This window comes from Amphibalanus amphitrite, unplaced genomic scaffold (genome assembly GCF_019059575.1).
Source record: "Amphibalanus amphitrite isolate SeventyFive unplaced genomic scaffold, NRLGWU_Aamphi_draft 000265F_arrow, whole genome shotgun sequence".
Lineage (NCBI taxonomy): Eukaryota > Metazoa > Arthropoda > Thecostraca > Balanomorpha > Balanidae > Amphibalanus > Amphibalanus amphitrite.
In genome coordinates, this window is record NW_024881760.1 from 626,521 (window position 1) to 640,154 (window position 13,634).

At 50.9% G+C, this 13,634-nt stretch overlaps 1 protein-coding gene across 4 annotated transcripts in view; it reads right to left on the bottom strand.

Annotated features, from left to right (window-relative positions):
- The window catches only part of LOC122386881 (glutamate-gated chloride channel-like), a 98,089-nt gene that overhangs the window by 66,789 nt on the left and 17,666 nt on the right, over window positions 1–13,634 (bottom strand). Inside the window, exons 4-7 of one of the 4 annotated variants that reach the window (XM_043376581.1) lie at window positions 11,002–11,069; window positions 9,941–10,011; window positions 5,944–6,013; window positions 5,014–5,167 (exon numbers count right to left, since the gene is read on the bottom strand). In XM_043376581.1, coding sequence (XP_043232516.1) covers window positions 5,014–5,167; window positions 5,944–6,013; window positions 9,941–9,943 — 227 coding nt within the window. In that variant the 5' untranslated portion in view covers window positions 9,944–10,011; window positions 11,002–11,069. The remainder of the gene's footprint in view (window positions 1–5,013; window positions 5,168–5,943; window positions 6,014–9,940; window positions 10,012–11,001; window positions 11,070–13,634) is intronic. The other 3 variants (XM_043376578.1, XM_043376580.1, XM_043376582.1) reach the window with 3 other exon arrangements.

A 13,634-nucleotide genomic window follows, 5' to 3' on the forward strand; every position in this document is an offset into this window, starting at 1 on the left:
GCGGGGGGAGGGGTGGCGGCCCGTTGGCAGGGCAGTCTTGGTTGAGACATGTATACTTGCTAGTATGTTTGTGTCGTGTTCATTTGGGCTGAATATACCAATAGCCCCTTTTTGTACAGCTACAGTGTTTTCCTGGAGGGACTTGGTTGGGAGGTTTGCGCTGAGATTGGTAACGAATAGCATAGCTAATTGTTTCTATGTTTGCTGGCAGCTCGAAGGGGAAGCGGAAAATAACTTATCGAACGCGCTGAGATGGGATCCGGCAATCAGAAACGACATTACGGATTAAAAATATTCAGTAGCCGACTCCCTTTTCAAGCTTTTGAAACCAGGCTGAAAAAGAGGGTAACCAGCAGAACTGAAGCGACGGAACGACATACAGCATCATTCCTTGGCAAATAAGCTTAGCCTTAAATTTAGATGCCTGCAGTTCGCATTGATCACTATATTTCAGGATGAAGTCAGCGGCACAACAAACGATCTTGGTCTCTGCCAAAATTATGTTCTTCTTTTGGAAATATTGTTTTATTTTTACCAAGGGACGGCCAAAAACATTTGCTCCGAATTACGAGTACATAGATTCAAGTCAACCATCTACCGCTGTGGTCGGACATGTCATCAGGCTCTTTCATTTCGGACCGAGTATCAGTGACAGAATATCCGCCGTCCCCCCGCCCCCCAAAAAAAACGTCAAATAAGTGTAAACATGACTTCTATGAGTTATGCAGCTACTATATGCGCTACGTAATGAGCTATGCATCCAGTGAGCAGTGAGAGTAGATTTAAAACAGCGGATGGACGGCAGAACAGGAGAGCGGACTCCGTCCACCGCCTCGAGGAGCGTCTGTCCTGACCGGTCCGCCGGCTCTCGCCTGCGCTCGGCATCAGGTCACGGCCCCTTTCGGCGAACTCCCCGGCCGCTGACGCCGGAGAAGTTGCCCCCAACTCGTCGCTGATCAGAGGCACCAATCAGTGCCCGTTGACAGGCGCCGATCGGCACTCCCGGAACAGCGGCCGCCGACCGGCGCACAGTGGGCGATCCGGCCGGTGTAGCCTCGTGAAACCTATCGACATTCATAACTTCCATGTTTTTGAAGCTAGGACCACAAAATTTAGGAGCAACCTTCTTGAATATCCAATGAGCATATGTTTCAAATAAGGACTATCTCTTTTAGGATTTGTGCTCTGTGGCGAGCTTGCAATTTGCCTTATTGCCGCTCGAATAACGCATGAATACTTTTGAGGGTAGGTCGAAATTTATGACGATATGAGCTGGGTAGGACATTGAAATGGTGTGTACCTCCGTAGAAAATTGCTTCCAAACCAACTTTTTATTCAAACGATTATGCCCTACCAATTTATACATATCATGAAACAGTGTAAATCTCGCCCGGCAAGGCCCCATTTCATAACGTGACCCAAGCAGCGGGTTTGGTTTTTGGTAAATAACTTCGCAAAAAATGGCCGCAGAACCACGATTTTGACATCGTCGTGTTAACCTTGCTCAGGCGCGTCGAATGGTATACTTTTTGTTCAGGTGAGGCCACTGTAAGGTGTTGACCTCGAGTCAAGGTCAGGTCAGAGGTCTTCAAATCACGAAGTTGGTCAAAGGAGGTCATATCGCATATCATTCGATTCGGCAGGTCTTCTGGAGTCCATTGGTGACCTTGTCGACTCTCTAGCTCAATTTGATCGGGAGTTATTGACGAAAAACTCGTATGACCCTAGTGACGTCATAAATGACGTCATGCAAGGTCAACAATGAAAAAATGCAGCATCAGATCTTGCAAGGAGTGCATGAAGTAACGATTCCATGTACTTGAGGCAATTGAATATCATTCCTGGCGCCAAAATAACAGTTTTCATATTTCTCCATTGACTTATAGGTGAGGTCACGTGACCAACCTGACTTTATGTGACATTTAGGAAAAATCTGAGATATAAAAGTTGTAAGACCTCTAAAGGACAATAAGTCCTGCAAATCTCACCTCCCTGTGAAAGTTACTCTGGCACTGAGAGCGTTGAAAGGCTGCGACATCTGAGGATCGTGCAGAGGTTCATTTATGACGTCATAGGTCAGTGACCTGACCTGACTTGAAAGTGCGGTTGGTGTCACAAGATCCAGCGTGCATCAAAGGTCAGGTATGCCAAGTTGCAGCTCTCTATTGCCTGGGTGTTTTGAGCTATCGCGAAAACACCCTTTGGGGCATTTACCACTTGTGCTCAAGTGCACCAAGCCACGGCCAACCCTTAGAAGAAAAAAGTGTCTGGATGCCAGGGCTGCAAGTGGCTGCAAATTTTCACTGGCTCCCCTAATAGATAGTGTCTTAGTGCATGCGATACAGCATTATTTTCAGTTCATCCTCGTAAAACTTTTTTTGCTGGGCTTGGTTAATTCAGTGAACGTAATGTTCAGTGGTAGAAAAAAATATAAAAAGTTAAACTAATTATAAGACATTTTGAACTGATTTTGTCTAATTGCTTTCTATGGCGGAATCTCTAAACATCTAAATTTCACTTTCCATGCAAAATGGATGCTCAGCACCTAGCAATTTCATCGTTCCGCAAAATATTCAAAGAGCGTAAAAATCGGCTGTGATTATCCTCACTATGAAGTGTTACGGAACGCTGTCTTTAACGATACTTTTGTCTACGAAAAAATGTCTCCTGAGCCATGCAAATGCACTAATCGTAATCTTTGATGAATTTTCTGTCGACTAGTATGCGTTGTTTTCCAATTTTCGGAAAAAAGTGTCTTTGAGGTTTCGCGAGGCTAGACCGGCCCGATCGCCTACCGTGCGGCGGCGAGAGGCGGCCGACGCCGCACACGGAACTCGCAGAGTTATTTATTAGTTCCACGATCGTTCCTGGTTCTCTATCAATTACAAAAATAGATATTCCTCAAGTCGATGTTTGTCGCTCAGTAGTGAAAACTTGCGGCAATACGTAAATGACATTTAGAAGATGAAAATGATTATGTGTGTATGATGTAATTAAAAGCGCAATACATACAAATTCTACTGACGTGTTTCGATAAATGACATGTAATGAGGTCACCGAACAATCCTTTAGCCTTCAGAATAGCTTGGAGCACGATAATACACATCAAATGCATAAAGTCTTTATATTTATTATTGGCCCGTTCAACAGGAATACTCCAATTCACTGGCACAAACAGGAAGTGCGTCAGTCGCGGGATAAGCTGACAATCGCAGCAGCTACTCAATAAAGGGAGCGTTCCGAACTCAGCAGCAAGCCCCGCGGACAATGTGACCAATGGAGAGGAACGCGGCACAATGGAAACTCAGCGCGCCGTTACCGCACAAAGTTAGCCGGCCAAACTATAGCTGCACGGCCTCCAAAGGCGCCAATCTATTAGCGGATTCTGCTATCTGTGACCCTGCCAGAGAACCATAAAGTTACGTAATGAGCAGTTCACCAAACTACTCGCTTGTGAAGGTTTCCGATAGTTGCGTAACATGGCACTAGGCTAAATCGTCTGGGGAGATAACGCATTCATTTACCCACTAACGCTGATAACCGAACCAGATCAATTCAACAAGTGAGCTCATTCGAAGACGGCAATGGGTACCGCTATTGGAGACTTTTCTTTGCGAAGTTTTGGTTCACAAAACAAGATCTCAAAACATACCGACGGCGGAAGCTGTGTATTGCGTGACTTATACCACACTCTTTGAACGGTTGTCTATGAGCATTACAAGTCCGTGATAGGTTGGTTTAAATATCACGATGTGATGATAAGTGGGCAGGTGAGCAATAAAATAGCACCTTTGGTGGATAGCAACCATCAACGTGAGCCATGCCCGATCCCTTATTATCACTTCAATTAAATCACTATCATCTTTCTTAGGAATCGACTTCGCGCCGCAGAAGGGCTAAGTCTTGGCTTGGAGGGCCCTCAATCACAAACGAACCTCGGAGCATCACGCGAAGGTCCCCGTGACCTGTCGCACTCGCGTGATTCGCCGGAATTGTCGGCACTCTGTCTGGCGGAGAGTCGTGTGTAACAGCAAAGAACGTCTGTGTGTTTTCAGAAAACTGAGAGAGCATGTCCGGTTCCACATCGCGCCTTACAGCCCCGGACGGCGCCCAGGGAGCGAGAACGCGATCAGTTCCGCATACATCGCTTCTGATGACGACACCCGACGGAAATTTCCTTTGCATGCCACCCATATCCGATTTGAGCCCCGAGTCAAATGCATGCATAGGCTCGTTGGTCATGAGTAGGGCGTGCGATGCTACAAGCAAATCACATCATTTAGCCGGCGATGCCTCGATACGAGACCGGCCGCCCTGAATAGACGCCATCCCATTGTAGGCCCAGATGGATGCTCCCATTCCAACTCGGATGACAAACGCCAATGGGGGGCCGACGGGAACTAAAGGCGTCGAAACAATGCCCGGATTATTTATGAGTCTCATATCGTTGGCGTCACCTCATCCGCTGTCCGTATTGTACCAGCCGCCCGGGGCACACGCGTCTCGCGGTGTCCGCCGCGCCGGGTGACCGTTACCCTGACGAGGGAGTGTTACAGCGCGGCGCGCGGTCCGATCGCTCGACAGTCGACAGGGTCACAAAGATGGCCGCTGCCACAAACAGCCAGCCGTTATGCCGAGGCGGTGCGATAAAGGCAGCGCGTGCCATTTAACTGTGACTATAATACAGCCGCCACCATCCGGAGAGCCATGACCTCAAAATTATGGCACCTATTTGGAAAACCATGATTGTGACCAGCGTTCGGACCTCTAACTACTTAGTAAGGGTACTCGAGGTGCGAGCATATGAAGAGTCAAACATTGCCTGAATAGAGGTTTTCCTATGGCGACTAAAAGAGGTACTTGGCGACGTCTTGGCGGAGTAATATCTCCGCAGCTTGCAAGACTCTCAACGATGCCTCATGCTTATTCATACAACACGCGTGGATATTACGCCCCTTAACCTGAAGCACAAGAACCGTTGTTTCCACCGATAGACCACCTGGCCCGACCTACCTGACACTGTAGAGCACACCCCCGTCGGCGAATATCCGGATATACATGTTGGGCATGGTGATCTCGTGCAGGTGGCCTGTCTTCTCGTTCTTGAAGAACAGGTCGGGCATCCAGATTCGGCGCGGGTCGGTCAGTGTTAGGTAGTTGACTCGACCTGGGGAGGGAGACCCAGAGGCGGCGTCAGACCCCATCGCGGTGGTGTTCGAACATCACACATATCAGGGGATGGAAAACTAGGAACTCTTATCGACGTTCGAGTCAGGGGCAAAGCTCTAAGCAAAACAGTTTTGTACAGAACAACCCCAATCAAATAAATGTGCAATAATCATCAGATTAATAATCTAAAAAGGAATACAACTTATAACAAGTATCCGGTAGACATATAATCACAAGTAATTTCGTCTTGCTCAAACAATGTTCCTAGTCTCCTTTTGCCTGAGTTCAATGATAATTTAGATTGGTCTTCCATTGGTCTAGCAAATGCATTCCATCAGCATTCAGCAGAAGTCTCCAATGCCAATAGAGTAAGACCCTGACATGCCACTGGCCTGTGCTGTATTGTGTAATTGGTGGTTTTGGCAGTGCCGGGGTGTTGGTGGCGGTGAGGTTGACGTTGGTTGAGGGTGACATTGACGGGCCCGTGGTAGACCACCATCAGTCAGCGTCACCTGTCCCTCCCGGAACCTGTGCTGACGCTGGACGCAGGTCGACCGCAGTCGATAGCAATTCGTCGCTCAACCACAGTGTTTGCGCCATCCGGAGCGACCGAACACGGCGGCGGCAAAACGCCGACCGCCATCAGACCAACAGACCATTAGGCCACCAGACCAGCAAACCATGGTAGACCATCACACCAGCAGACTAAGACAGGCATCCCGACCGGTGACCAGTGTCAGGGGCACGGAAGACAGGCCATATTCAGCCACTCACCTCCCATGTCGTCGAACTTGAGCCGTTCGTCGTTCCACTTCTCTCGGAACAGCAGCTGTACGCTGTACTCCTGTAACGGTGGAACGGAGGTGAGCGGAGGGCTAGGTTTTCACTGTGGGGAGTGACACAGGCACGCACGGCATGTAAGTGCCAGGAGGCGAGTGGAGCGAGATCGGTATGGCCAAACTCTTCACCGTTCAACTTATATCGAAAGTGATAGCATAACCCTCGCCCTGGCAGGGCATTTTTCATAACACGGCCTGGCAGGGGGGGGGGGTCGATGCGACCCCCCCTCGCGATTGGCTCCTATGGCACCTAGAAACACCACATTTGGTAGGTAGGTGGGCCCCCTGGAGTTCTCGCCCCTGTGCAAATTTGGTTGCTCTAGGTCAATATTTAGGGGGGTTTTTGGGGGTATAAATGTAAAAATTTCGCTAAAAACAGGTCAAAAGTTTTTCGCTTATAACTTTTGATCTAATTAAGATAGAGCAAAAAAAAGCACCAGTGAACTCAGCACGTCAAGGCGCGTCGAATGATATACTTTTTAGCTTGCTTAAGTGTACTTAAAGTTTTTCTTAAATTTTAAGTAAACTTAAATTAATAAATTAAGTTAAAGTTAACCAAATTGCATCATATCGCATATCATTCGATTCGGCTGATCACCAGGAACACAATGATACCATTTTTTAAGCTCTAGCAGCATTATGTGCCAAGTTATTGGCAAAAACGTCATTTGACCTCAGTTGACCTCATTTGACCTGACCCATGGATAAGTACACCACACAAAGAAGCACCAAGTGACCTGCTGTTAAGTACTGTGGTTTCAAAGCACAAAAGTGATAGAACGAAGCGGATATCTCCAGTATTTTCCGAATTTAGTATTTTCCCATAGGCTTAACATTACGACGTAATGACCTCTAACTGACCTCAGGTCAGTGACCTCAAAAAACCCGAACTATATGTTATACAACTCGGTGAACTTAGCACATCCTGAAAGTTTGAAGGAAATCAGTGCAAAACTGTGAGTTGGACAGGTGCAAAAAGAAAATTGAAATTTGACCATGACCTTGTACCGGTTTTTCTGACCTGGTGACCTGACCCAAGGTCACCCGGACCTGAAATTTTCAGGTCATATGTAAAAAGGTTGCCCCATAGGCTGTGCCAAAGTTTTTACGCTATCTTCGAAAAACCTTAGGGGGGGGGGTCGCATCGACCCCCCCTCCCCTGCCAGGGCGAGGGATAATTGGAATAAGTTTTTTTTCGATTATCATACAAATAAGTAATTCATTTTCTTCGTAGCTGAGTTTCACTTTGCTCCAAGTGACGACGGGGAATGAATGGTCGAGCTGTCAGCGATATTTTACACTTGACATTTGGCGAAGTTCAACTGTGTTCTACCTGCAATAGCAATGACACTGTGAGATGTTCTTGCCCAAGTGATAAATGAAATGAGCATTTACTGATTGAAAAATGCAGCTTATATTGATTAGTTAGACGAAACAGCAAATGGCAGTTAGCATGACTGTCAATAAATCTAGTTGTTATTATTGATACGTTCGTTCCTATAAAAGAAGCAGAAATGTTCGAAGCGATATCGCGTTACAAGCATGTGATATCTACATAGAGTGAAATAAGCAATGTCAAAAGAGAACCAATATAGAGGTCAGTATACATTCCAACGTGCTCCAATGCCCATCGACACGCATTATACGAGCAACAGCCTCCACATGTCCAATGACACATGCACGTCATTCTTTTTTCTCATGCACAGCTTTGCACCCAAGTGGTCACGTGCACACAAGTTCCCACTCTGGAACACCGGAAAAGCCGCGGGTATCGGTTTGTTCACGAGATTGAGAGCAAAGGGTTAAGTGTTGATGGCTCGGGCTTCTTTCCGGGAGCACCGGCTCGACACTGAAAGTCGAGCTCTGCTCCGTCGCGTCGGGGGGGGGGGAGGGGATGATGGGGTCGGTGGTCACCTCGCAGCCTACAGGTATTTCAGACTTGGTAACCCATCTCTGCCGGTTTTCTCAAGCGTGTTTCTTTTTTCCAACCAAAGGAAGGCGCTATACCCGAAGATGCTTCTTGGTAAACAAACCAAACAAAAACAAACATAACCTAACCTCACCTGACCTAACCTACAACCTACAAACCTACAACCTACAACCTAACCTACAACCTAACCTACAGACCTACAACCTACAAACCTACAAACCTACAACCTACAAACCTACAACCTAACCTACAACGCGCCAAAAAGTTCGGCCGGCGGCGGGGATCGAACCCTAGTTATTAGATCACGAGGCGAGTGTGCTCACCGCTATACCACGCAGCCAGCTGGCCGATGAGAGGTGTAAGTCACTTTTCAATGACGCAATGGGATATTCTCCGTATAGCGCCTTCCTTTGGGTGGAAAAAAGAATTACGCTTTTCTCAAGGCCCACACTGCAGGCCACCATCGGTTACAGGGCTGAGAACTGTCCGACTGTCTCGACCGACCGATGTGTTAGAGAAACTCTGCAGGCCAATGGTGAGACACGATGGTATTCGCCGGCTGTAAATTCTACCCCGATTCCTACGTGTCGTGCGGCCACTGACCCATTTCCCCTGAATCCTTTCCGCGCTAAAACCAAGTGCGTCTCTCCCGGCCATCTCTTATTCACTCGGTAAGACGAAAACAGGGCTTTATTCGGGTCTCGGTCTGGGCGGGCGCTATCTGCTCCCTGGGCGCGCGGTATAATCCGGCCGTCAGCTGGGGCTCGCTCGCGCCGCTGGCGGCCGGCCGGCGCGTCCGCCACCGGGGCCAGTGTTCATTTAATAACTGGCGGCAGCAGTAAACAGCGCGCGCCACCGTCGCCCGCCTCAGACGCCGCCCGGGAGACGGCTGAGGTCGATGAGTGCCGTCGCGGGAGCGTCGCCTCGCGTCCGGCTTGCGTTGCCGGCCGGCGCTGTTTACGATGTCGGCGCGGCGGTGCGCGCTGCGCCCGTGCCCTGGGGAGCGGGACAGCGGCGGCCGAGGCGCCGCGCCGTCTGACGGACGGCCGCCTGCCGCCGCTCCGGGCGGCCCGACTGTCGGCGGCGGTCACTGTCGAACCGGACTGACGCCAGCCGCGGACCGCAGCCGTCGGACCGCACCATCACTCTCCCGGCGGGACTTCGAGGAGCAAAACGAGCCCGGACGCCCGCCACTGATTGATGACTGCCGATGTGCTTCTGGGAAGCAGCGCCGCCGACTGTCCCAGTTCCCCATCATCCCCGAAAATGGAACTAGGTTAGCACTAGCACTAAGTTTGCGCACTAGGTTAGCAAGAATTTTTTATTTCACCGGTTGCATCCCAACCAGACCCGCTGGGATTAGCTGTAGCCACTCTGACCTACTAAGATTGGCTGCACCCCGCCCTGACCCGCTGGGACCGGCTGAGTCCGCTATGGACATCAGCAACGAATATTCTGGCCAGCGGAGCGTCATTGGTAGCGGCCGATATCACAACCAGGCGACGACAGCAGCCGAACACCAACGAAACGGCGAAACACAGGTGAAACACAACAGGGGTGCCCAGAAACGGAACGGTGGCGACGAGACAGACCCGGAGGGGAGAAAAACGGAACAAGAAACATAAAGGAAAGAGACAGAAAAGAGAGAGTACAGGGAGGAAGAGAGCGACAGCGGTAGAGAAGAAATGAAGGTGACCCACATCGGCGATGACGAATGGACAGAAGTGGAAGAGGCATCGACCGATTCCGGTCCCAGCGGGCCAATCGCCGCCGGCGCCGCCAGCTGTCTCGGCCGGCGGCGGCTCCCACGCCGCGCGCGTCGATGCAAATCCTATTTCCCCGGTCAATCAAGCAGCAGCGCCACTAAAACAACAGAGAGACCGGCGCGCTGGTGCGCTGGCCGCATGCGCATGCCACAGCGCCGAGCAGCGGCGGCCAGCCGGCAGGTCGAGCAGCGCCCGCCGCCGGCCGGCCGCCGACCGCCGGCCTACACCAAACTCACCATGCTGTAGTCATCTATTTTACTGATCGACCTGATGAGGAGGTTCACGGACACATGTGTGGGTTGGTCCACTGGCGCAAACAGACACGGCGGTAGGTCAGTGGGCGGCTCCGGCGGCACTATCCCGCCCCACTGTTCACTGACTGCTGCGTATGTACAGATGCTGGACGACGGGCCGACGGGGCGGGCGGTGGGCGGTGGGCGGGCAGCGCGGGCGGCAGGCGGCGGGTGGGGAGCTCAGAGCTACTATGGACGTCAAACCCCTTGAGACCCCACTTTTTTGCGATAATTTTTAAATGCGTTAACATTCCTTGACAATATTCTGGCAATGTGTGTTTCAGAACCTGCCGAAACTTTTATTACTAAGGTATTTTGACGCCAAACGATTATGGAAGGTACTTCTCATTCACTCGTAATGCTAAGGTCAATTCAGGCCCGGGCAGAGGCTTGCGCTCGGCCACACTCGAGCCTCGCCACCAGCGCCATCTGCTCTAAATGCCATCTACCAGCGCCCGCTACCGCTACCAGCTACCGCCCATCATCAAGCCTGAATGGAGCGAGAGACGAGTGACCGGTCGCCGGGCAAGGAGCGCCGGAGGGGTAGGGCGGAGCTTAGCGCTGACGTCATTACGTGGCTCCGCCCCATGAGCGCGTAGCCTCTACCCAAACAGCAGATTCGTTCCGTGAAATTTAACATAACGAGTGAATGAGAAGTACCTTTCATAATCGTTTGGCGTCAAAATACCTTAGTAATAAAAGTTTCGGCAGGTTCTGAAACACACATTGCCAGAATATTGTCAACGAGAGTTGACGCATTTAAAAATTATCGCAAAAAAGTGGGGTCTCAAGGGGTTTGACGTCCATAGTAGTAACCAGCAGCGCGCCGGCCGGACGGAGGGCCGCATGCCACCTGGAGTGCCGCGCCGGCCGGCCGACGGCGGCGGCAGCGTCCACTGCCACCAGCGCGCCGGCCGGCCGGCAGCGGCGGCCGCGAGTGCGGCAGGTGCGGATCATTCCATGCCGAACGCTAGCGCTAGAGAGCACGATCCGAGGGCACTTACCATCGTGACATCGTCAATGCGAGCAATGCTACGGATCATCAAATTTATGGCCACTACGGTCGGTCCGTCTAGGCGGGAGAACGGGGACCGGAATTAGCTGAGGCTGGCGCCGTGTGGCACCACCCAGACACACACACACCAACACACGCAGACACTGTGCTCGGTGTCAGTGTACACCGGGACCCGCCCCGGCCAGGTCAGGTCATCGGGGTCGGATCAGCGCCAACAGTGTCAGTGAGGCGACGTGCACGCGCAGACTCGGCCCAGCGAGAGCCGGCCGGCGTCCTCCCAACACTCCCGAACACGCAGACAGACATACAGACAGAGAGACGGCCAGCGGGCGGCGGCGAGACGGGGCTCTCCCGCGACAGGCGCAGCGCGTCCACACCGATACCAGCACCGTCGGCGCTAAGCTCTAGCCAAAACAAGCGCCGCTGGCAAACGGTGTGCAGCTCCGGTCGGCAAGACTGGCGCAGGGTTAGCCACATCGAGGGGTCGCGGGGGAGCACGCACACAGCCAGGCAGCGCGCCGGCGGCCTCTGCGGGTCTCCGGGTTGCGCGGACACTGACACACAGCTGCCGCCTCGCCCGCTGGGCCGCCGCCTGAGCACGGGTCCGACTGGGGTAGGGGCCCACCACCGCGGAACACACAGCACAAACACACACTAATGGAGGCTAGTAGCACCGCCGCGCCACGTAATTAATCCCCACAGCCCTGGACAAGTCCCATATACAGCACAAGCCGCTGCCAGAGCGTGGGCCAAGTCAGCTGGGTGGGATCTGGTGGTAAACACTCGTCACACAGGGGGCTTGTGGTTGAGAGGACGGTCGGCGCCACTGCAAACGGACCGGTAACCTGTGGATACGACTCTGAAACTGGCCATGGGACACCAGACTGTCAGCCACAAGCTGTTGAAACGCACAGGTCACAGACGATACATGTCACGGGTTAACACACTAACGAGACATAATCTAGACAGCCATACCTCATTTGTTACACATTTACCACTTGAAAACAGTCAATCAATAACTGAAGTTAATAGGCATAGGCGTGGACTACTAACAAATCACAAATCAAATAACCAGCACCTTACACCTTCAATCACCTAAACATCACACATGGACGAGAAAAATACGCAATATAATGATAAATTTCCCATTCTATTAAAGCTTCCCCCCACAAAGAAAGGAGCTCAGGATGAAAGGTGTAGACCACAGGAAGAAAGATTCGAGCAAATGTCAGACTCACAGGAATACAATAGCCCTCGCACGACCAGGCCATTTCTCATAACACGAACGACCAGGGGGGGTTGTTACGACCCCCCCTGGCGTTTCGAAACGGAAGGTCGTAGAGCTTAGCGGAAAAAACCAACGGATTGCTCTCAACGAGATCTCGCGATTGGTGGTATATTTTTTGGTCGTAGGTCAACATTTGACCTACTTATGACCGGTCAAAGGTCAAATTTTCCGAAAAAATCAAACTTTTTCAACTTTCCGCGGCGATTGCGGCAAAACGGTGGGAGATATCGACTTGAAACCTTCACTATCGTGTTCCTTGATCAATTCTCTATCGTTTGGTATGTATTTCGTTTCCCTAGCTCTAAAAATGGCGCGTTGGGAGCGCCGGAAGTCGGCAAGGTCACAGTCGGCGGCAGAAATTCGAAAAATCAAAATTTAAATTTTTGAAATCTGATTGTATTTTTGGATTTGGGAGGTCCATTTGCTCCCTATAGAAGCTAATATTGCTGCATATTCCCATTGAGGTGACAAGAATTAGCAAAATAGTGGTTCGGGCGCTTTTCAAAAATAGTACCGGACGCTGTTCCTCTTGTGACGTCATAGCTCCGTGACCTGACCTGACCCGGTCAATTTTCTTGCACCACACGATAGCCAATGCTTGCCCCAACATGCATGGGAAGTTTCATCATGATCCATCAAACAATGTGGGTATCACCGGCAGAAAACCTAGGGATTCGGCGCACACGTTTGGTAACTGTCGGCCGGAGGCTGTACCTCTTATGACGTCATAACTCCGTGACCTGACATGACCCGATCAATTTTTTTTCGGCAAAAGATGCGCAAAGGTTGCCCCAGAGGGTATTGAAAATTTCAGCCCGCTACGACAAGACGTTTAGCGTGCACTTCGAAAAAACCTCAGGGGGGGGGGTGATACAACCCCCCCCCCCCTAGGCGTTCTAGGGATAGAGCTTCTCGTAGCGCTGGAGTTGGATGGATCAGAGGCAGAACAAAGCGAGACCAAAGCAGTCGAGATGTGCTGAGAGGAGGTGTATGTAAAGTGCGTGTCCAAACAAAGGTGAGAGTAAGGACTACAGGTGCAGGCGCGTGTCCCAATTAAGGCGACAGTAGTATAGGGGTATAGGGTGCATGAGTATCTCCGGATAAGAGCGACAGGAACGCAGGATTGTGTTCGGATGATGTGCTTATTATAATAGTTCGTAGTAATTACCTTTGATATTTGAATACATGCAGTATGTCAGTTCGAGTGAAGCTTTAACAATTAGGCCCAAGTGGTCTGGCCAGCACAGCTATTCCGCGAACCAAATCAAAGGCCAATGCAAGCTGCATTTATCTTGAGCTCCAAAACGTACTCAGGCAGCAGGCAGGTTCAGGGG